This window comes from Python bivittatus, unplaced genomic scaffold (genome assembly GCF_059951505.1).
Source record: "Python bivittatus isolate LINGU-HERP-01145 unplaced genomic scaffold, Pbiv_v1 ctg000850_np1212, whole genome shotgun sequence".
Classification (NCBI taxonomy): domain Eukaryota; kingdom Metazoa; phylum Chordata; class Lepidosauria; order Squamata; family Pythonidae; genus Python; species Python bivittatus.
The window spans coordinates 49,744,078-49,768,962 of NW_028277112.1; the positions used below are offsets into that span (position 1 = coordinate 49,744,078).

The 24,885-nt window shown below is 40.0% G+C and overlaps 1 protein-coding gene across 1 annotated transcript in view; it reads left to right on the top strand.

Moving 5' to 3' along the window:
- The first annotated feature begins 556 nt into the window (after positions 1-556).
- The window catches only part of ADAMTSL1 (ADAMTS like 1), a 259,610-nt gene continuing 235,281 nt past the window's right edge, over positions 557-24,885 (top strand). The window contains exon 1 of the mRNA XM_088130277.1: positions 557-822. Coding sequence (XP_087986403.1) covers positions 766-822 — 57 coding nt within the window. The 5' untranslated portion in view covers positions 557-765. The remainder of the gene's footprint in view (positions 823-24,885) is intronic.

Consider the following 24,885-nt stretch of genomic DNA (forward strand, 5'->3'; position numbering starts at 1 on the left):
CATAAGGAGCAAGATCTTCTGTTTTATTTTCGAGCTAACCTCCATCCCCACTCCCTAAAAGCATGCATAGGTGTGGACATGCCTGCAGGTGGGAATCCTTCTCAACCCCAGACAAAGTGACACTGTATACTTTTGGCCACGCTTCCTGGAGCTGGTTGAGCGGGTCTGAACGGTTTTGCGATCACCAGGTGCTTGCACAGAGCACAGAAGCTCATTTACAGGGAGATTTATTTTACTACACTACTGGAAGATTTCCTGGTTCTAACGCCTTGTGCCCCCTTTCAGCAGATGTTCTATATTGACCTGGATTAAGTCTCCTCCTGAGCGGAACAATGTGCAGGCAGAAAAGGAGCAGCAGCTCCCTCGCAACTCCCGCCGCGGCTGGGCGAAATAAACGACCCGAGCCGCCTCGGCTTCGCAGCAGAGCTCGCCCCTCTCCTCTTCCCCCCTTTCTTCCTCCGCCCTCCCGTTATCCTTCGCCGGGACCCCCTTCCCTTTTGTTATTCGGCATGTCTGATTAGCAGAGGCCTGATTGGCTGGCTGCCTGTTCGGAAAAAGATTCCGTGCAGATCAGCCCCTCAACTTGCCAGTCCAGGCAGGAAATGAGAGCGGGGCTGATGGAAGCTGATAGGCAGCGGCTGAAGCGTTAGAGCTCCCGCCGCCGCCGCCGCCGCCGAGCCCTGACAGCAGCGCGCCGGAGAGTCGGTGGCGGCAGCGGCAGCGGCATCTTCTTCTGCAGCGCGCCTGCCCGACTGCGATCCAAGCATGGACTACTGCCGCCGGGCAACTGCCAGCGCTGTTCTCCTGGCTGCCTTGCTTCTGGTAAAGGCGCTTTGTCCTCTCCTGCATTCGGGTTAGAGGGACTCCAAAAGCTAAGGAGGATCACGGGGGGGGGGGGGGGGGCGCGAGCAGTGCTGCCCTTTGAAGCTCTCCTCGGAAAGTTTCTCGCTCGCGCGCGGAGGTCCCGTTAAGTGGTGGCAGCTGAACGCAGGTCTGAAATAGGCGTCGGTGGACTTTCCCCTTGGGCGTTGCTGGCAGTCTTTCGAGGACGCGCGCTGCAGAGTCGAGTTAGACAAAGTTTCTCTGAAACAAGTCGCACGGAAGCAGCGCTGGTAACTATTCACACGGAGAAGAGATGCGGAGCCTTAATTCTGCTTTTTCTCCTCCTCCGCCTCTTCAAGCTATTTCGCCCGCTCTGCATTAGAAAGGGAAGCAGGTCTTTTCCTGGCGAGATTAAAGAAGTGTGCCTGCTAGAGCAGCGGGCGGTCTGCGCTCACGGTTGCATTCGCGCGAAACGTAAACTTTGAGCCAAAAGTTCTCTATAGATTATCTTAAGCGTGCGCTATTTTAGGAGAAGATAAATCTGGGTTTCAGTAGCTCAGCCTTCTTCTAATTGTATCCCCCCCCCCCGCCCCAAGTCCTTGGGGTTCTACTCTTGGAAATGACTGTAGTCCTGTGAATGGTCCTGTGAAGGACCAGGTTGCTGTCTCCGTCCAGTCATAATGCCAATGCAACCACCCTGTCTAGAAAGCAACATCAACATTGGAATAGTAGTGTTCATGCATGATGTGTTTTAATATTGTTTCCAATGCAAACTAATATGGTTGCATTTGTTGTGTGGGGTAGGATGAAAAAAATATTTCAGAAATAATTTCCTTGTAGCAAGGATTTCATAATGGCTGAGAGGGGGAAAATCTACTTGGCAGAGACCCTCAATATGCTTTTGGGGGAAATTTTGAGGAAAACCCAATCTTTCTGCAAATGTGAATTAAGCAAACCATTGCATAGTAAGCTTCATGGGTTTGTTTGATAGCTATGGATGATTCATACTTAGTGACAACACTATCATAGTGCACTTCATTTGGCTGCAGTCATTTGGACTCTTAAATCCACTTCATGGGACTTTTTCCTGAATAGGTACCTGTAGAATTGTGCTGTTACATTGTAAATCCTCCTTCCCTAACCTGCTTATTAAATGTCCTGGACTGCAGCTCCCATCGTTCACAACCAGTGTGGTCAATATTGGCTCTGGATGAAGGAAATTGCTGTTTAACATACAGTAGCTTAAGGGGGCCAGGTTAGGGAAGGCTGCTTTAATTTCAGCCAATGTCCGCTACTGTAATTAGCTTCAGTTCTATAATAATTATTAGCTCTGCTCTTGCACACAGGAGAACATTTAAGATACACAGAATGAGTCTTTAGTGCAAGAACTCCAGAGGGCCTTTTTCTTGCATGTGAAAAGTGCTTTCATTCCTACAGTCTCAGCAGTGATTGGGTTATATGTAACAAGGACTTGTGTTCAGTTTATGTAGCACTGTGCATCATGTGATGGTTACACATCTCATAGTTGAGCATGGTTTCCAGACATCCTTGGTTTTTTTTATGTCACCCCCTGCCCCCCAAATTCATTCCAGCAACAAGTGAGAAGATAGTATATTTGGAGCATGCTTGGATTGCCAGTTTTAATCCAGCAAGAACCAGCTTTAAAGTATAAAATGGTGAATGAATGAAAGGTATTAAATGTACCCATAGCTTGTAATCCAGCAGATAAACTGCTGACAAGCTGTTAGTGGGAGACTGTGGGGAGGTGAGCTGCTGACAAGAATAGATTTAGCATTTCTTAATTGTATCTTAAACTGGACATCTACCCCAATTCTTGCTTTATGAACATTGGGAGGGTGCCCTCTTTATTTTTAAACTGTGAGGATAGACTGAAGCAACAGGCATGATTTGACTACTGCAACCTCAAAACATATCATGGTAGACTTTTCTCCATTGTATATCAGCATAAAAGCATTTTTATTGCCAAATGTTATGCACTGTATTTCAATGTTATTGTAGTTTATATTAAGTAGTGGAGTGGATTTAACTTTAAAAAAATTAAAAGTCCTTTAAAGCAGGAGTTTCAAACTTTTTCAGGCATGGAATCTGTTAATTTTTAAAAAAATATTCCCAGAATCTCTGATCAAGAAGAAAAATTCTAACAAAAAATTGGCAGTATTCTAGTGAACTTTCTCTTTTTAGCTGTATCAAGTTCTCATTGAATCTTAGGGTTCCATGGAACACAGTTTGAAAAACACTCTTCTAAAAGATTTATGTTTCTTTGATATAAATAAGGGCAAAATTAAGAGGTTAATGGATTAGTGGTTATCTTCTGTGTGTGTGTAGCAAATGGTTCTCTCTATTGTTTCTGTAAATCAAGTATGTGATAAGAGACATGCAGTGAAAACCTCTAGATGAGTGGAGAATAGATTATACAGATCTGCAGATCTCTAGCTTTCCCATATAAAATAATCTCAAACTCAGTGCAGTATTAAGTTACATATAAAAAGTGTAGGTATTTTATTTTTCTTTTGGTCAGTGTACATCTGTGTATTAAAAGGTTGCTATTACTATAAAGGTGTGGCTCACAGGAAGCAAAGATAAGCTACTTTACTTATGTACAGAGATATGAGTAACTCACTGAGAAAGTGACTTTCATCTCACCTGGGCCTTACATCCTAACATACTCTTCTCCAACCCAGTGCCCTCCAGATGTATGGTTTTGACTCCCATAACTTCTAGCCTATTATTGATGCTTGGCATGGCATGGTGATTGGATAGACTTTTCTGGCATGGCACACCAAGCACAAGAGAAAATAGCTTTAGGTGCCATTTTAGTCTCTCACAATGTGCCTGAGATAACATTGCTCTGAATTACTGTGAGAAATTAAAAATGGAAAGATACAGCCAAACTAGCATGTTCAGAACTGCTACCCAATTCCAAATAAGGCCCCCAGAACCTGCCAGAGGAGAAGGATGACCACCAGTCTTTTTTAATCAAAGTCTCTTCATTTGAGGAAATAGGGTTACTGCCAGATCTGATTCATTCCTGACAATTTATCTTAGTGGGATATTCACCACTGAATTTTCTTAGAATTAAACGTGACCAGGATTTACAGTCAACTCTGCCTGCAAGAATCAGGAAAGTATCATAACTTCTTTTGATTCTCACTATTGTACTAGAAATGTTGAGTGGGTTTGTCAGCCCACACCCAGCAGAGAGGAACCAGCTTTGGATGTGCAGGCTATATGTCTGGCTTCCCAGGATGAGCATAGGGTGTGTCATGGAGGAAAGGATTTCAGTTTTTCCTTTCCGTGTTCCTGCTTACGTGCTACAACTTAGGTGCTACAATTGGGAGCCTGGGAAGATGCTCTGTGAATGAGTTCATAGAGACCGAAGGTCAAAGAATTGAATGATTCTAGCAATCCATGGAAAACTATGTCTGGGCAGCATGGGTTTTTTGTCCTGTAGCCCAGGACAAAACTTGTGACCCTGCAGATGTTGCTAAACTACAATCCCCAGAAGTCCTTTTCTATTGGCCACACTGCCTACAGCTGCTGGGATCATAGTTCACCATTTTTGAAGGCTTAATCATTTTCCTATTCTGGGATATATAGATCTTAGAGAGTGAAGGGCAATATCTCTTCCATCTCAATGCTCAATTGTTAATCAATCTTTTTCACAGCCTTTAGAACTAAAATTCAAATCCATTAGGAGAGGTTCAAGTATGTACTTAGCTGTTAAACTCATTGTTTGACTTGACCCCATCACTATCTCCCAGTCTAAACTGCTTATGTACTGTGGGAGTTCCTTGAAGAAAAGATGTGATGAAGAGAACATTAAAGATACAATTCTCATTTCAGAGCTTTTTGCAGAAGCTCTCATTCCCTGTGGATAATCATTCCAGCACTACAATTTTCCCATTTCTGCATGTTCTTATCTGTGTATACTCATACATATTTTTAGATGTATTGAAATAATTATTTCAGTCAGAATCCCCACATTTTGTATTTAGATGTGCCCTGTGACAACTCAGTTTGCAAAGGAGAATCGTATTTTAAATTTTGAAATAGTGAAATCCATTTCATACTCATGAGGTAAGCCTACTTTTCCCACAAAGGATACACTCAAGAAGGAATTACAGCTCATCACAGCTTCCTCCACCAGAAGAGAGTAGTATGTTGTATGTGTTTGTTATACTGTATTCACACTTAGTTTTCCTCCTAATTATCTAACTCTGCAGGCTCTCTGTCATGATATACAATCTATTTTCCTTGAAGAATTCTACCTGGCCTATGGATACCTCACTTTTCCCACTCTTAGGATGCCTCTATATCTCACTGTTTTCCTTCCCCAATTTCTCCAGAGCATTTTGAAACAGGCTATGTGATCATGTTCACTCCTGAGAACTCTGAGAAGAGGCAGGGAACTGTATGAACTAATGCTCACTCCAGTGCAAAAATTGTCATTCAGTCAGTGCCTTGCCGCCTGAAAGATGGCAGGTTGTGAAGCACAAAAAACCCTCACCCTTCTCCAGACAGAAAGAGAATAGAAATATATTGCTATGCCCTGAGAGATGGCAGGTTATGAAACACAAAACCCCCCCACCCCACTCCAGACAGAAAGGGGCAAAAATATATTGCTATCCCCTCACCTGTGATTCCAGAGACATGTCATATATTTGGCTATTTCCCCCATCACTCAAATCTGGATTGTTGCACTTCAATTCCCATTGAATGCAGTGATTGGGATGTGACACTGAAGATTAGCAGCCAGGTGTGCTTTCCAACAGCTCAGAATTTTGGATGAACTGGCCAAACATACAGCTGCAACTAGGTTTGTAGGCAAAAGTTCAGTGTTCATTATTTATAAAAGCAGGGGAAATCAAGAGAGACAGTTTTTAGAGGAATTGTTAAACTAACTAGCAACTGACTCCAAGGATTAAGATCATGTTTCCTGATAAAGGCTGCTTATAAAATGGGAAAATAAAGCATTTTAGAAAGAATTGTGAAGCTTAATAGAAAGTAACTAGAAGGATTAAGATTGTGTTGGCTGTGAAATCTACCACAGTTCCAAGTTCAGGCAGTGGGAGATGGGAGAAAACAAGAGTCCCACAAATGAGAAAGCAGGCTGCCCCCAAGCCCTACCAGACTCAAGTGTCTCATGCTTAAAAAGGAAAACGTATAAGCCAGATGTAAGTTGGCCCCATGATGCTGGGAGAACATGGAGCTCTTTCAGAGTGGCATAGAACCTTCCTCCAGAATGCCTCTAGATGTTATATTTCAAACGTTAGATTTTACTGTGAGTCCAGTAGTATCAGGGAAGTTTCCTTTATATTTATAAGGTATACCACATTCTCAGAAGAAATGTGTTCTAGGTGTTGGTTCATGAGATTGAAGGCTTTACTAAGCTAATTGCAAATAGTTACTCTTTACTAAGTAAAGAGCAAGTGGAATGAAAAAAGTACTACCGCATCACTAAGTTCCAGGCAATAGGTGTAGGCTTTAGTTGTTCCTCTCCAAGCCCATCACGTTCTTCTGAAATGGAACAGATCTGAGATCTGGTATGATCTTTCATTCACTGACTTATTTCCTTTGTAAGACTGGATGGAAGACCCACTGCATTGTTAACATACTATAAAGGCTAAGAATAGACCATCATAATCCAAGTCAATACTACTTGGCTCTGCAAAGGTCTATCAGGATCACAGGAATGTTATTTCCATTGCTCCACTGTGCAGTCAGGATGTAACTTACAGGGGATAGGCTAACAAGTGTAAACAAGGGGATTGGGCAACAGGATTCTGTAGACACCCAAGTCTTTAATGTTGAAGCCCCATATCTAACCAGCCTTGACTGATTTTAGAGAAAGCTAAGCAAGTTCAGACTAGATGGGAGACCGCTAGGAAATCCTAGGTCTCTAAGCTAGATTGGGAGGTTGAAAGAATAGTCCTGGAAGAAAGCAAAGAAAAACCACTACTAATAGAGGTGAATAGTAGTGAAAACCACTACTGTATTGTGTCAAGAAAATCACATTGGTGTCCCCATCAGGAGTTGAGCTAGTCTTCACTTTTACTTTGATCTTATAGTGGTAAAATACTACTCAGTTCTTCACTGTGGGATATGGATTTAAGTTTTTGCTTTCTCTGTTATGTCATTCTAACCACATGTATAATGGGAGAGAGGGAGTTTGAGAAGCAACCATGAAGTTGCCATATTTAACTTCTGCTTAAACTGCTCTTCCTAGTCCAGATGAGTTGAACCTGACCACCTAGCACCCCCAGCCTGGAGAGCAGTGGGTTGAGAAAAACCATAAAAGAACTAGTAGACTATGGCAGATTCAGTCTGAATAACTGGAGAACTACAATAGTGCTGGCCCACTGCTGGGTAAGGAGGCGTTACAAGCAAGAGGACCATGAGAAGCAGCAGCATGAGTCCTTGGCAAGGTCAGCTGCACATTTACTGGTCTTCACTGAGGTACAAGATTGGAATGGGGAGGAAAACAAGGGGTTCAAAATGCAGAATGAGAACAGAAACAGTGTCTGGGATGCTTTAAATTTAGCTGTTTGGTGAGTAAATGATCAGTCACAGTTTGTGCATGTGAAAAAAATCTCCATCTGGAAGCACATTAAAAGTATACATTATTTTATAATGTATATAACATACACATTAAATATAGTGTAAAAATAAAACCCCATTTTGGAACACCAAAATAATGAAAGGTTAATAAATCAAACTAACTGTACAAATGATTTGTTACATTTGAATTTAGTAGGTTGTTTCCTCAAGGATACCTAGAAGAGCCATTCTATAGATCCTCTGCTGAATTTTTTAAAAAAGGTGGTGTAGGGGAACCTGGTTCATGTTCCCACTCATTCCTAAAGTCCATTGTGTTACCTTGAACCAATCAGATTCTATCAGGGCCAAATACAAGTGGCATTATTCTCTTAACCTGCCAAGTTTTACTTTAAGGAATAAATCAGTGTAGAAACTGAGCTGAATCAGAAGTGTGATTAGGAAAGGGACTTTACCTTCCCCCAGGACACAAACACACACAGAGCCATGTGGACTTTTTTCACATACAAATAATAAGTGTGTGGATCTTGATCTAGATTGGGACTGCAGAAGGTAGAAGAAAAATTAAAGACCTCTTCCTACACCATTTTCGAATTGCCATCCTGCCAATTTTTTATAAAGAAAAAAATGTATCCAAAGACAAACCATATTGATACATTTTGCCCCTGCATCTAGTATTCCTCACAGTGTTATTGTGAAGACAGAAGGAGAGTAAGATGAGAAGCACCAAATGTGCTGCTTTGAATTCGTTGAGGGTAGGCCATTGACTCCAACCCTGTCAAGTGCAAGAATATGCTTTAACCATTTCCCCAAAATGCTACCTAATTTGTTCATGAAGTCTGCAGGACAAAGTCACTCAGATTCGTTCCAAGTTAGACTCCGAGTGTGGGGCAGGGTCTGGGGAGATACCAGGGGACCGTTCTTACCCAGTTATCTGGGAACAGTTTGATCCTGTTGATCCTGAGGAAGTGGACAGGATCCTGGGGACTGTGAAGGCCACCACTTGCCATCTTGACCCATGCCCCTCCTGGCTGGTGAAAGCAGCTCGGGAGGTGACATGTGGTTGGATCCAGGTGATAGTTAATACATAGTTGCAGGAGGGAGTGTTTCCAGCTGCCTTTAAGGAGGCGTTGGTGCACCCCCTCCTCAAGAAACCCTCCCTGGATCCTACCATACTGGACAATTTCCATCCAGTCTCCCACCTCCCCTTTTTGGGGAAGGTGGCTGAGAAAGTGGTGGCATCACAGCTCCAAAGGGTTCTGGAGGAAACGGATTATCTTGACCCCTTCCAGTCAGGTTTCAGGCCCGGATATGGAACAGAAACGGCATTGGTCACACTTATGGATGATCTCTGGTGGGAGCGGGATGGTGGAAGTGCAACCATCCTTGCTCTCCTTGATCTCTCAGTGGCTTTCGATACTGTCGACTACGGTATCCTGTTGGGACGACTCAGGGAATTGGAGGTGGGTCTTGTGCTGGTTCACCTCCTTTTTTCAGGGCTGATCCCAATTGGTGCTGATAGGGAGCGAGAGGTCCCATCCTCGGCCCCTCCTCTGTGGGGTGCCGCAGGGTTTGGTTCTCTCTCCGTTCCTTTTCAACATCTACGTGAAACCACTGGGTGAGATCATCCACCATCATGGGATGTGGTATCATCAGCATGCATCATCAGATACAATTATACATCTCCATCCCAGGTGAGGTAAGTGATGCCGTGACCACCCTTTCACAGTGCCTGGAGGCTGTAAGGTTCTGAATGGGGAACAATAGGCTTCAGCTGAACCCTGGTAAGACGGAGTGGCTGTGGGTTAATGGCTTCTCGGTATCCAGGGCTTTGTCATCTTTGGTGCTGGGTAAGGTAGCATTGCCCCAGACAGACCCAATGCATAATCTGGGGGTCCTCCTAGACTCACGGCTCCTGCTTGAAGAGCAGGTGGTAGCTGTGGCAAGGAGGGCCTTTGTACAGCTTCAGGTTGTGCATCAGTTATGCCCTTTCCTGGATCGGGAAGCCCTTTGAACAGTCACTCATGCCCTTGTTATCTCCGATAGACTACTGCAATGCGCTCTACATGGGGCTACCCTTGAAGAGTATCCAGAAGCTACAACTGGCCCAGAATGCAGCCGCGTGGGCTATTTTTGGAGCCCCAAGGAGGGCCCATGTAACGCCGTTGCTCTGCGAGCTGCATTAGGTACCAGTATGTTTCTGGGTCCAATTCATGGTGTTGGTTATCATCTTTAAAGCCCTACATGGCATGGGACCAGGTTACCTAAGGGACCGCCTCTTCCCCATGACTTCAACCCATCCCACTCAATCACACAGAGAGGGCATGCTTCAGACCCCCACAGTAAAAGAACTTTGATTAGCGGGGTCCAGAAGGCAGGCCTTCTCTGGAGTAGTCCCCGCTCTCTGGAATATTCTGCCCCTGGAAGTGAGTATGGCCCCCTCACTCCTGGCCTTCCAGAGGGCTTTGAAGACCTGGTTCTGCCACTTGGCCTGGGGTGGGGAGGGAATACTTCAAGTGTGGGGATGGCTAGCCCCATAGAGGCCTGCTGTCTTCAGTCTCAGATCCTTCATCTTCTTTGACTCTCTTCCTCTTTTTTAGTAATGTTTTTAAATTTTTATGTTTTATGTATTTATATATATTTATGGTTTTAATGTTTTGTGTGAACTGCCCAGAGTCCCCCATTGGGAGGAGATGGGCAGGGGAGAAATTTAATAAATAAATAAATAAATACTACTTTTTAAGATTTTTAACTTTATTTTATTTCAAGCAATATCAGGTAACTACATTAACATAAATCCAAGATACTTATAAAGAAAAAAATATAGAAAATACAAAAAAGATCTAGTACAATATGGATAAAGAGATGGGTACTATACATGTAAAAATTTACCATATATAAGGAGTACACCAAATTATAATCTTCTGCTATTAAGGTAAACCATAAAATCCAATCAAATTTGATAAATTCACACTTTTCTTATTCAAAGAGAATGTGACTAAAAGAAAAGTTTCTCTTTGACATGAATTTCCATCCAGACTTGAAGACAAACTGTTCTGATCAAAAAAGTCATAAATCAAATTTGCATTGGTTGTTGCTTTAGTTCAGAGGCTTTTGCTCTCTTGCCTGCTATTGTGCTAATTTGGGGAATAACACTGATAATTGACAGAATCATAGGGTTGGAAGAGGTCTTGGGCATCTTCTAGTAAGCCCCCACCCCTGCGCAAAGGAAGAATACTCATGCCATCCTAAACAAGTGACTGACCGATCTTTATTTGATAACCTCCAGTGATGGAGCAGCCATGACTCTTGGAGGCAGGCTGTTCCACTGCTTAATAACTCTCACAGTGCATTTCTCCTAATTGTGCATCTGGATCTCCCTCTGTAAAGCTTCCACCCATTGGTTCTTGTCTTACCCTCAGGTACTAGGGAGAATAAATCCATACCCTTTTCCTTGTGAAACCTTTCAAGTATTTGAAAACTGCTATCAAAATGTGGCCATGTGGACAATCTTGGGTGCCTCAAGAATGGCACATATAACACCTTTACTGTGGGATCTGCATTGGGTCCCAGTTTGCTTCCAGGTCCAAATCAAGAATTGGTTATTACCTTTAAAGCCCTACATGACATGGGTCCAGGTTACCTGAGGAACTATTTCACCCCCATTACATCAACCTGTCCACCCAGTCAGGCAGAGAGGGCATGTTGCAGACCCCATCAGTGAGAGAATGTTGGCTGGCGGGGCCCAGGAGGAGAGCCTTCTCTACCGTTGCCCCTGCCTTTTGGAATATTCTCCCCCCACGGGTGCGGCAGGCCCCTACCCTCCTGGCTTTCCAGAAAGGATTAAAGACCTGGCTCTGCCAGCTTGCGTGGGGCAAGAAGAATTTTACCCAATCCTGGAGGTGGCTGGCGCCTTGATGACACTTCCTGAGTTACTTCCAATTTAACATCTATTCTTGGATTTTATTTATTTTCTATTTGTTCAGTATCTTTTTATATTGTATCTTTAATTGATTTTAACTGCTTTGTAAACTGCCCAGAATCATTTTTAACAAGATGGGCAGTGACAAATTTGATTGATGGATGGGTGGGTGGGTGGGTGGATGTCTCCTTTTAGCTTCCTCTTATTTAGGCTAACCATACCCCGTTCTTGTGATCATTCTTCATAGATTTAGCCTCCAAGTCCCTCACCACCTTCATCACTCTTCTCTGCACATAATATTTTTCCCTTCAAGATTTTTCCTCTACTCTCAATTTATATGTGAATCTGGTTGACTACAGTAGCACTTTCCATTCACATTCTCGACTGCTCTCCTCTTTTTTCCTCTATTATAGCTGTCAAGGATAACCATTTGCACAATTCGCTTGTGAACTGAATCTTAAATTCTTTGTTTTACAGCTCTATGTAGAAAAGTATATTCTGTCATTCCTCTTTTGTGCAAATATGTCTGTCATGCTAAGGCTACCCATCTGTTTCTACATTTAAAGCTGTGCAAAGGAAAGGATTTTCCAGTACTAACTCCAAAAATGCACATGTTCTTTTTCCATGGCCACTCATTTGTGTATGCAACTGGCATTTAGTAATGCCAGCTGAATTGGCACACATTGTTCTACGCTTTTTACACACACAGCTCAATAATTTAGCTTATGCACTTCATTTCTGAACAAAGCAATGACTTCAGAATCTGACTTCACAGTCCGACTCAGAACATAAAATCAGAGCTAGTGTGCTAGCAGTCAGAGATTTGTCTCAAGCATAACCATACAGAAGGTTATTTTAGGAAGAAATAGTGAAAAAGATCTTATAGATATATATATTAGAACTGAATAGGTGATCTATGTATTAGGCCTAGTTCTATCATAAACCAGAGATTAGTGGATATAATTGCTATTATATTACAAGTGTGGGTGACAATACAGTTCTCCAATTAGATGCTACCTTGAAGGGAACATTGACCTCATTCTGCTGGCAGAACATGATCAGGAATGTCCTAACTAAATGGGGAGCAGACATTGTTGATGGCTTCCCAGGGACTGCAAAGAAAATTGGGAAACTGTCATATCCTGGCATTTTTGTATTTCAGCATTTAAAATAAAAATTGTGCTATCCCAGATGGGTTGAGACCACCACGGAAAGTTTTGGGGAAGGCTCAGACTGAATCTCGGTCTTACTGCTCTGTGTCTGTCTGTGTCTGTGTAGAGCAGTGTTTGTCAACCTTGTCAACTTTAAGATGTGTGGACTTCAATTCCCAGAATTCCCCAGTCAGTATGGCTGGCTGGGGAATTCTGGGAGTTGAAGTCCACACACCTTAAAGTTGCTAGTGTTGAGAAACACTGGTGTAGAGGCTATGATTAGGATGGTGGCTCTAGGCAGAGAATTTGTGTGTTTGCTGCATTCTTCATTTCTTAGCTACATAATGCAAATACACCTTAAATGAGCCAATCTGTCATCTGGGACTTGGCAAATGTTCTTGAATTTCCAGCTTCACACGACAATTATTGATTTGCTTTCGGCATCTGTAGCACAGTTTTAGAAAGATTGCACTGTGGGGAGTTGATACAATGTGACAGCTTTGTTTGATGATAGTGGGCTATTGTACATGAAAGACCTATATTAATGTAGATCAACACAGAATCTTCTACTGGCCCCTCAGAACATTCAAAGACACCTAAATAACTTTCTGAATAAGAAGGGGTTATGAACCTCTTATCATCTTCATACTGAACAATCAATTCATCCACAATGAATCATTATGGCTTTTTTAGTCTGTGCAAATTAACATAAACATCATTATATGAGACTGTGCTTTGATTCTGATAATATCTGAAGTGCTCTATGAAGAATGGATTGCTTTTTGCAAAGAATGCATAGGTATCTGTTATTTTCTCTGTGCAGAGCACCTCAGTGCTTTTACACGTCCTGTTTTCTCCTACTAGTATAAAGCAGAATAAATTTCAACTTCGTTGTAAAAATAATGCAAAATAGTTCTGGATTGATTGGAAGATATAATCATCATAAGAGTGAGATGTAAGCATGAAATAGTTGGGCAGCATACAAGTTTAATACATTATTATTAAGAGCAAATGGAAAGAAAGCAATATGAGTACAAGATAACATTGTGCAGCTATATGAAATATTTGCTAATAGTTTCACCACCTGTAAATTATTTTGGGTAAACCTTATATTCATCTACATAAGAAAATGTATACAAAAAGTGATTTATACAGATCTTCTATTTTTGTATAAAGTAATAAGTGGTATGTATGCTTCTAAATTGTACATTGTATTAGTCTTTATTGAGTTTCCATGTTGCCTTGATTGTTTAAAATTTCTTCCAACCAACTAACATTTATTAGGTTAATGCATTGGAGTGTTGAGATGTTCTCCTGTTACAGATTGGGTTTTATTTATATTGTTTCCAAATTTCAGGGGTGAGGGACATGAAGGTATGATTGTATCATAAGATATCCTGAGATAAATTTCAGGAGCACTAAAGCAATATGATTAGAGATTATTTACAATATGTAATAAATTAAAGTTGTTGAATACAATACATGTAACCCATTGTCTATGTTTGCATGATATGGCTAACCCAATCTGCTGTTTGCCAGCAGCATGTGCTTTGAAAAAAAAAGTACAGTAAAGCAAATTCTTTGGGGAAATAATCCCAGAACTGGGTTCCTCATGAAGTCTGAGTTTCATTCATCTCCATGGAATTGAGCAGGAGCAAATTGAAGATCTACAGTGAGGAAACAGTTGATACGGTAACTCCTCATAGCCAACTTCTTACACTCATAGTGCATCCCCATCTATCCAAAATAAAAACTATTACTGTACATTCAGTTCTGTTAAATACTCCCAGGTATTTAATTGCAGATGTAAAGAACTAAGTGGGCCTACAGACACCTAAAAACAGTAACCATCTGTGGCAATGGACAATGTGCCACCTTTTTCTTTCTCTACACATTTCACCTACAGAAGCATATTTTACTCCAGCCCTGGAATCAGTCCTGGATGCAATGTATCCAAGAGCACTAGTCTAATTTAGGAGCAACAGAAGAAGTCTTGTGGCATACACAGTTCTGTTCTCCATTAAGCTGCCACTGTTCTTGGTAACTGTGCGGCCTAACTGTATTCTGAAGCAAGACCAGTCAGTCATGACCAGAAGCCACTGAGAGCATTCATATATGCGCTGTGCAGTGCTTTATTTAGAATGTAAGAACAGCCCTGCCACATCAAGCCAAAGTCCATTGTAATTCATCATTTTGTTTCCCACAGTGGCCAATTCTATGCCTCTCTGGAGACATACATATCTCCCATTGTTGTTCCCCTACACTTGGTATTTGGAGGCATGCTGTCCTCAACCTGGAGGAAACCTTGATTGTTAGCCTTTGACAGAACTGTCTTCTGACAATTTATTCAATCTCCTTTTAAAGCAATCCATTTTAGTGGCCATTGCCATATCTTATTAATTACACAGGTTAAAAATGTGTTGGGTATACAAGTGCATCCTTTTGTCTCTCTTAAATCTTCCAATCACTTCATTGGATGACCTTTGGTTCTACTATTTTGAGAGAGGAATGTTCTACTTCAATCAAGTCTGCACAACTCCCATCATGTTTTTTCCAAGCTGAAGAGTCCCCAGATTCTAGCCTTTTCTGAAAGGAAAGTATTCACAATTTAGTTACTCTTTTCTGCACTTTTTTACCATTATCATTTGAAGAAGTTCATCTTGCATCCAGTTTCTTCATCATACAAGTTAAAAAGAATGTGTAGCTTATTAATCACCTTACTTTTAACATATGTAAAAGTTTTAGTGATAAATACATAAATCTGTATATAACCAGTGTAAGATATAATTATATAAATACAACTTTCTTTGTTTTTGTTCTTCATTATACTAGCTAATTATTATATAGCCTAAAATTTGATATATTTAACTTCCAGATTCATTCATTGTGCTAATTTATCTTCCACTAATTAACCAATAAAATTTTCATGATAATTCTTGAGGACCGTCTCCTTCAATCCGTTTGGTTTGTTTCCCCCCGCCCCAGGTGGGATGTTGAGGCCTCCCCATACTTAAAATTTGGGGAGTAGGGGCTAGCAGATCATATATTTTTTTAGTATTTGTTCCATCTGTGTCGAATAGTCCCCTTCCTCCTAGAAATTTGAATAGCGACAATTTTTTATGGCATTTAGGAAGGTGGCTAAGATGGATTTTTTCTGCAGAGGTTTTGGTATCTAAGATGCCATTGCCTTGTGGATGCCAAGGTGAATTAATGATTCTGTACTGTGATTTGTTTTTAAATTTTATTTATTTGCCTTTTCAACTCTTGGTTACTGCCTGGACGAGTCCCTGCAGTTTTCCTGGCAAGACTTTGGAAGTGATTTGTCCTTGCTTTCTTCCTAGGGCTAAGAGAGAATGACTGGCCCAAAATTACCCAGCTGGCTTCTTGCCTAAAGCAGAAATATAACTCATGGTCTTCTGGTTTCTAGCCTGGTGCCTTTAATCCACTACACTAAATTAGCTGTCATTAATTTTATACAATGTTGTAAATCACCAGGAGTCCTTGTGAAGTCAGAAGTATATACTGTAAATACTGAAAATAAAATCAAAAAATAAAACCATAAAATTCTATCAATTTAGCTAGGGCTACCATATCTGAGTTGCAAAAATCCAGATGACTACTGCTAGACTACAGCACAAATATATGGAAAACTCTCTTCTGCTGTCTTGTGGCCATCCAGATTTTTACAGTGTAGATCCAGTAGCCCTAACTAAGCCAATTAGTATTTTGTAAACCATTCTGCCTCTAATTTTATTATTTTGTTTTATCAAACAAATATAAACATATGTTGTCTTGTTTTGATTTTTCTTCATATGGTTGCTATCATAGGAAAATATTGAAAACAGCAATTTGTTTGCAAGTTTCCTGTTAAGGATTCAAGTATCTATTTCTGCCATTTTTTTTCCATAAGAGAGAGCAATCCTGCTAAATGTATTGGTACATATAATCTAATTAAGAAATATGGAATAATATTATTACACTGGCATTCACCATTATTTAAGGGGGGAAATGGCTTAGGAGGCTGGAATCCCTTATTCTGATGTTATGTTCCATTTTTTACTGAGATACAATAAGTTTATTTCTTTTTTCCTTATCTCGTGCCACCAATGTATTTTGTTTTTTTACTTCTTACACTTTTTATACATTTTGCCTAAGTGCTGAGTTGCTTACCTTGAAAGGGAATAACATAAGGGACATGGGTGTAGAGTACAGATCATGCATATCATTCATTTGGTCCTCATGCAATCTCTTCTTGTAATATAATTAAAAAAGGGCTTCCAAAGGCTTAACATGAGGTTTAACATGTCATCTTCAGTAAATGTTTCTATGCAGTTTCTTCTTCATGTACTGTAGATATTGCTCACCAACTCTAAATTTGAGCATAGGAAGCTCTGTAGGAGATGATAGTGACATGTTCAGGAATGCTTAAGGTCTACATCACTCCATGGGAGGCTAATTCCTGGCCTGTCCAGACAGCCATCTGCATATCAGTGACTCTTTTCATTTTGAATGTATAGTCTATTGGAATGATAGGGCTGTTCCTAGATTTTGGTATAACTCAGACAATGACGCTTTCTGAATTTTCACCTCCATGGGACAGTGATGGTTATTACCTTTACTCCTCCTCTTCCAGAAGCACCTACAGCAAGCCACAATGATGCACAAGGGCTGATATACATCATGACACAAATCCAACCTTAATGTAGTTGTGTCCAACATTTGTTGCAAGAACAAGAATTGCCATATTTGCAACATGATGCAATTATGTAGTTTTCATTATTTACCCCCTCTTTGTCCCTACCATGGACATCCATGTTCTCTTCATGTGCATTCTTACCATTTAAGTTAGTTCCAGTTCCACAGAAAAATACTGTAGTGACAATATTATGTAATGTCAACTTAGGGGAGAGGTATAATTATCAAATCTCCAGAACTGGAATAAATATAAATTTTATCCAATGGACTAGTTATCACAGTACAATGACCTCTCCAAACTGAGAAGGAAAATCCATTGGTTGGCTTCATACATTATGCTAAGCTATAGTGTGATTTGTTTGGTTTTGGCATAACATATTGTATGCTCCAAGCCATTATGTTTTTTTAAATGATGGGTTAGTATATTGTGAGGACCCTGCCATCATGACTTATTCAACAAGCCATGATTACAATGGTTAGTATGGTACATAAATCCAGCCACCGAATTCAATGTGACTTTCTGCCCAGTAAATGGAAATGCAGCCTTAGATATATTCAGTGTCCTGGCATTTGGGAGGTCTCTTTATTTATTGCCAAGATAAGGTTATCTTGATTTCATATGAATGTAACGGTCCTCTACCCTTGAAGGTTTACGCAGCTAAGATCCACAGAATTCCCTTAATTACAGCTCTGAAATTATCTTGGAAGGCCTCTGTAGCTCTTGTGCCACGAATAACATCTATCAGTATAGGCAGCAGAGCGCTGCAACTTTTTAAAGTGTTACATTTGCCAGCTATTTGTTATGTGATCATCTAAAGTGCATTCTCAACAGAGGTGTGGACTTAGAGCAAGCTCTGTATTGTGTTGCTCTTTGGCATCAGCAATAGACCCTTTTCACAGGCTTTGGATTGAATTTATGTTGCAATGTCATCTATTCTGTTGATGCTATTTTCAGGATGCTGTTGTGTGTTTTTTATTCTGGTAATCCTGTAAACAAGTACGCTTCCAGCATCTCAGTGTAACAGTTGGTTTGCTTTTTCTCTTTGATGTGTAATTTGAATGTCCCTAAATATAGCAGGAGGCATTCTAGTTGGTTTTATTAGACCTTGTTATAAATTGCTAAGATCAACACAACATGCAGATTGTAGAAGTCATAAAACAGTCATATCTGTGGCCTGTCCTGGACCGCTATTTAGCTCTTTGTTTCCTTTTAAAAGAAACAATGATCTTACCTTTACTGTATTTCCCACCTCAGAATCATAGGATACTTTTGTGATTTTGATGTAGTTGAATGTTTCTGATTAGATAATAAATACAGTGGCCACCTTTTGGAATTTTATTTCACTGGACAAATTACTCCTAGCTATTAGCTAGAGGAGATACAGGCAGGGCAAAAAACTAACAGGAATAGATTTCAACCTAATGTGGGGTTGTACACATATAATTCAATTAAACAGTGTCATCTGTCGGGACTCGGGAAGTGCTCTTCTATTCTTCTTCTAGCAGCATCTGCCCTCTGTGTATTGTTGTTGTTGATGATGTTGTTATTGAAATCGGTTGCCAGAGAAACTAGCTAAGTACTATTAGGGAGTAGTCATAAATGGTTCCCCTTCCCTAATTGTGGAAGAAAAGAAATAACATGCAAATCATTTCCATATAGTTGGAAATTACAGTACTTTATCATATTAGTGGAAGTGCTATTTGAAATCAGTGGTATACCTTTAGATATTCAAAATGAACTAAAAAACATTTTCCTAGGGAACTACATAGTCACTGTTATGAGAAACCATGGCTGTGGGATGTGAATTCCTAAAATGTGAAGCTAATTTTTTTAACACTCCTAAAAAATTTGAATGTTATATCTAAAGCTTTTTCTTAATTTGTCATCTTTTTAGCCTGCTTTTGCTCCCAAGGGATAAGAACAGATCTTTTAGCCTATACATTAAAGTGAGTTGTATGTGAATGTGCCTAAACATCAGTGATTGCAAATATTGGCAGTGGAAAATGTTTTTCTATCTTTCATCTTAATGCATTTCCTAAGAAATATGCAAAGTGCTTCTAAGAAGATGAAACATATGTTTGCTGGTGATTATATGTGCTTTCTATCTAATGTTATCTGTATGCATATTTATCAATATTACTTGATGATGGAACAGGCAATGTGTAAAATCCCTTGTTTTGTTGTCAGTTCGTGCCCACTTTCCATAATTTCATAGGGATAAGGACAATGTAACACCTATTAACATTTCTTAATAAACTCATTTAACCTCACTATATTCTTTCCACGAGTAGATATAGTCATTTTTCATGCTTTTAATAATTTGACGTTCTCTGGTCACATTTGAGAGAATACATTTACTTTTTTTGTTACTTGTCCATAAACAACCATTTGCAGGAGTTTATCCTAGAGAGTACCAAGTCTGTATCTGACATTTCTATTCTAGGGAGTTAGTAAATGATTGCCAGGTGAGCTCATTCTTCTCCTTTTTCTTTATTTTGTGTACAGAAATGGGCAAATGCCTACTAGAACTGGAATTAGATCACTAATGTATTTTGCAGATTAGCATTTTACCAACATTCGCACTAGGTATGTTGATTATCTCAGCATATATTCTCTGTGAAGACCTATGATATGCATTTTGGGTCACAACCTGTTTACTTCTTAGTATAGTATTACTTTAAAGATTTGAAAATTAAATGCCCCTTTTTAAGGTCAATCATTTTCTACTTTGTGGTTGTAGTTGCTATTGTCAGATTAATTCTGGAATTTGAAAAGATTACACAACTGTAAAAGGATGCTCTCCAGGCAGCTTAAAGAGCATGTTTTGGGAGCTGTCAGATAGGGTTTGATTACAGTTACCAATGTCCTAAAAAAAGGCATTGAGTTTCTTAACAGGAAAGAAGAAGAAGGATTAGCCTTACACTTGCAGAATTTATTTCAACTTTCTTCAGCCTGACCTTCTCCAGATGCGTAGGACTGCAGTTCTTAGAATTTTCAACCAGTTTGGCCATCGGTCCTGGCTATTGGCAGGAAGTTATAGGTGTTACAGATCCAACACATCTAGAGGGCTACCTGGTTGAGAAGATCGAAGTATGGAATATCGGACAAGAAGGGAGCATTTAAGTAGCTGGTCATAGAGAGATTCATGCTCTCCAAAGATCAGTATCCCGAGGGTATTAAAAAAATCAACACTGTATTAGGAAAGTCTTGCTTTATAACTATATATGTTTATGCCCTTATATTCTGCACACAGTGTTATTCTCTTGCATAACAGAGGATAATTTAGGAAGCAATCTAAAGGAATCTTGTGTAATGTCCCTGGCTGTTCATCAGATTCCTATTCAGGAATCTGATGAATTTGAATTTCCTAACTAAAATGAGCAACAGGTGTTACAGATTTATGCATTTTATATTTTCATATTAGTAGCCTTTAAACTGAGAAAAAATGTAATTTAAGGGAATGTGTGAGGGATTCGGGCATGTTGTGGTACTGTATATCTTTATCTGAGTGACAATATAAATACTGCTTTATTTACTAACAGCAACAAATGATAGGCAGTGCCAGTCAGTAGAAAAATTGCTGGAATAAAACAACATCTACACACTATTCAAAAGAGACAGTTAAAAGGAAACAAAAGATCAGAACATCTCCTCACCAGCAATCATCATCCAGATAAGCAGAGATCAACACCAAGATTATCACAGACATACAATCAAGCAGTGTTTATTTATTTAGCGTATGGCAAGGCCATATCTGTGTTACTTTCCATTAAAAGTCTAGAAATATATTGGCTCTTTGATCTACTGAGTCCCTTGACATTGATGTGGCAGATTCAGATGATGTTCCCAATCTCTCTTGTCTTTTGGGCCTGAAAAGGCCCGTTTTTTGTTTTTGTTTCCATGTATTTTGAGAGCCAGGAAGTCTACAATGTAGTCTGGCTGCCAACTGTTGCAAGTTCATTTAGTTCACCCTTTCGCGCTATCCAGGGTGCACCACAAGGAGGCAAACTAGCTTCACACCTTGTAAACAATACCCTAATCAAGGAACTACCTGGGGGGAAGAAAAAAAACACCCCACCAACACTGGCAGGGCAAGCCACTGTATATAAACAGAAAGCAAACCCCACTCCCTTCTAGCACTGAAGATGTTATCCAGCCAGTAACGAAACGTTTGCAAGAAAACAACCAAGCTCAAAGAACCCCAAGGACAGAAATATCTTAAATTAAAAACAAAACAAAACCCTTGCATTCTTCATTTCCCAGACAAAAGATTTTAGTAAGGCTGTAGAAGCTAGTAATGGAATCTCCTGCATTACCCTATCCTTTGTCCATTGAGTATTTTCTAGATAAAAATGCCTAATTTTTTTTTCACCATGTAAATTGTATATTTTTCACCATATTAACATGGCTTTTTAACAGGTAGTTGTGATCTACCCTTCTGTTGCTAAATCCAGCTAGATGGAGTGGTATTAAGAGGGTCAAGAAAAGGTTGAGTGTATATCAGGAAACTGAAGTACAGTATAAGGAGGATAGGATAGATTCCAAGTAGTTTGGAAAAGCTATTGTCACAGTTGTATTGCTTGAGCAGGGAGAGCTCATATGAGTGATGCTATGAATTAAATGAAATGTAGTTTCCCATTCTTGCCTTTTCATTTGAATATTGGAATACCCAGGCAAACCTAAAATTGGACAACAGCTAGAATAGTTTGTTTATTTCAACATTAATTTAATATTGCTGGATTATCAATAATGAATAAGAAATAACTAGTATGAGAGGCAGTTTGGTCTAGTGCTTAAGGTACTGAACTAGGAGCAGGGAGATCTGAATTCTAGCTCCCCCTTAGGCAGGAAAGCCAGCTGGATGACTTTGAGCCAGTCGCACTCTCTCAGCCCTAGGAAGAGGCAGTGGCAAACCATTTCTGTAAATCTTGCCAAGAAAACTGCATGAAGTCCATGAAGTTGCCAGGAGTTAAGGCTGAATTGAAGGCACTCCAAAAAAAAAAAAAATCACTAATATATGTATGTGTGCTTCTATGGGTAAACAGCAGAACAGAACAAAACAAAAAGTTTGCTGTTCAGTTATTCAGTTGCTTCCAACTATTTGTGACTTGATGGACATCATTTTGCCCAGACTGTCTGTCAGTATCTGCTCCCTTGAGTTCTTGTAAGCTCCAGTTTGCATTGTCGGTGATGGAGTCTAGTCATCCTGTCTTCTGTCAGCCACTTTCTCAGTTGCCTTGGATTTTTTTCCAAGCATCAAGGTCTTCTCTAAGAACTCCTGCTTGTGAATTGTGTGTTCAAAATATTTAAGCTTTACTTCATTATTATTGCTTTGAGTGAGCAGTTTAGTTTTACTTCATCAAATATTATTTGTTTTTCTTTTAGGTGAAGGTATTCTCAATTTTTCCAGCACCACAATTCAGAGGGATCAAATTTATTCATTTGGGCTTTCTGATGGTCCAGCTTTCACAGCATACAACTAAGAAATCATGGCCTTCACTACACACACATATGCACATGCACACGCATACGTACACACACACTCTCTTTTTGGTAGCATGAAGTCTCTGCACTTTAATATATATATTTTTAGAACCTTCATAGTCTTTCTTCCAAGTAGCAGACCTTTATTTCATGGATACAGTTACCATCCCTGTTCATTTTTGAGCCTGGGAAGATAACATCTATTACTTCTTGAACTACTTTTCCATTGATTTGCTTTGGGTTGAAATTACAGGTAGTCCTCGGGTTACATACATTTGTTCTGTGACTGTTCAAACTTACAGCAGCACAGAAAAAATGGGCGTATGACCAGTCCTCAAACTGCCATCACAGCACCCCCCATAGTCACATGATCACAGTCTGGGCACTTGGGTGCCCAGCTCGTAATTATGATGTTGCATTAAGCTGCAGTCACGTGATCACCATTTGTGACCTTCCCTGACAGCTTCCCACAAGCAAAGTCAATGGGGAAGCTGACAGGGAAGGTCGCAAGTCATTCCAGTAGGCCACTTCCACCATTTTTTCTCCTGTCTCCGCACACAGCTTTCACCAGGCCTCCCCACCCTCCTGTGGCACCCCACCACCCTCCTGTGGCACCCCCACACTCCTTGTCTAGGACTCCTGCCTCTTCCCACTTAACAACCTGCGCAGTCCTGAGGTTACAACAGCAACTGGGACTGCTGGGATTGCTGTTGCCAAGCAATGTGGTCACATGATGTCATGCTTTATGACCGCATCACTTAGTGATAGCAATCATGGTCCCAAATGCTGTTGTAATACCTGTACCTGTAGATTTAAGCTTAGGTTTTTATCTTTGTTTTAATATTGAAGAGAACACCAACTTTTATACTCTCTTTTTTAACTTTCAACAAGAGATTATTTAATTCAGTGTTTGTCAACCTTGACAATTTCCATGTGTGTGAAGTTCAACTCCCAGAATTCTCATTTGGAAATAGTGGAAATTGCCATGATTGGGAAACAATGATTTAAATCTTCCTCATTTCCAGCCATCAAATGTATGTATACAAAATCCAAGGCAACAAGTAGTTGATGTTTCTCCCAGCAATTTTAATTTGAATTCTTGTATATGTCTATGTGTGTGTGTGTGTGTGTGTGTGTGTGTGTATTCTGCATATATAAGTTTTTTTAAAAAGTGACAGTATAAATCTTGGCACACTCTTTTCCTATTTTGAACCATTTAATAGTTCCGTATTTGATTCTAACTGTTGTTTCCTGATCATTATACAAATTCTTCAATAAGCAGATGGGGTGGCCTAGTACTCATGCTTTTAAGGGAAGCCTTAATTCGTTGTGGTTTACACAGTCAAAAATCTTACTACAATCAAGAAAGCAAATATAAACATATTTGGAGACTCTCTTGCTTTTTTCATTATCCATTAGACATTAGCAGTGTGTTCTTGGGTATCTCTGCATCTTCTGAATCCAGCCTGTTCTTGTCCATGTAAGTCTGCCTAACAAAAACTTGAGAATTATCTTACTAGCGTGTGAGATACATTCACCTGTTCAGTAGTTTGAGTGTTACTGGTTTTCAAATACATGATCAGAGGAATGAACTTCAGAATATGTTTTTTAAAAGATGTGTCAATTCCATTCCTCTATTAGAATTCCAATATCCCAACACCAACAAATCGTGTTTCATTTGCTGTAGGATGGCATTCCATAGGGCTGTTTGATCTAGAAAGGAAGGTCAGCTAGTTCTTGTCCCAACAAGGGACTGGAAAAGCGACTCAGTAATCTAGCACCATGTCTTTGACTCTGCTTTACAGAGGAAAGAGATTTATTCCTCTGTACTGCAAGGCCAATTTATGTAGAAGACTCTTTAATTAATTAGTTTAGCAATATTTTGTCCATTCTGCAAAGAGTATTTTCATTGGCTAGATTTGCCATCTACAGGTCGGGAGGGAGAGTATAATAACCACCCAGAGTCACTTTCTCATGAGATGGGCAGTGTCCAAATTTGAAATCTAAATAAATCTAAATAAATAAATGATGATATTCTTTAGAAGTCTACCTCTGCCTCGATTTGGAAAGGTTGATTGCATCAGTTTCATAATTTTGTTGCACTGCTCAATGCACCAAGCGTTGCTACCTAATGATGCCCTTGCTAGTTAATTGTCTGGACCAGTTGGATGAGGAAAATATGTTTTTTCTGCTAGTGATCTATGCATAAAAATAACAAGGAGAGTTGCCAAATT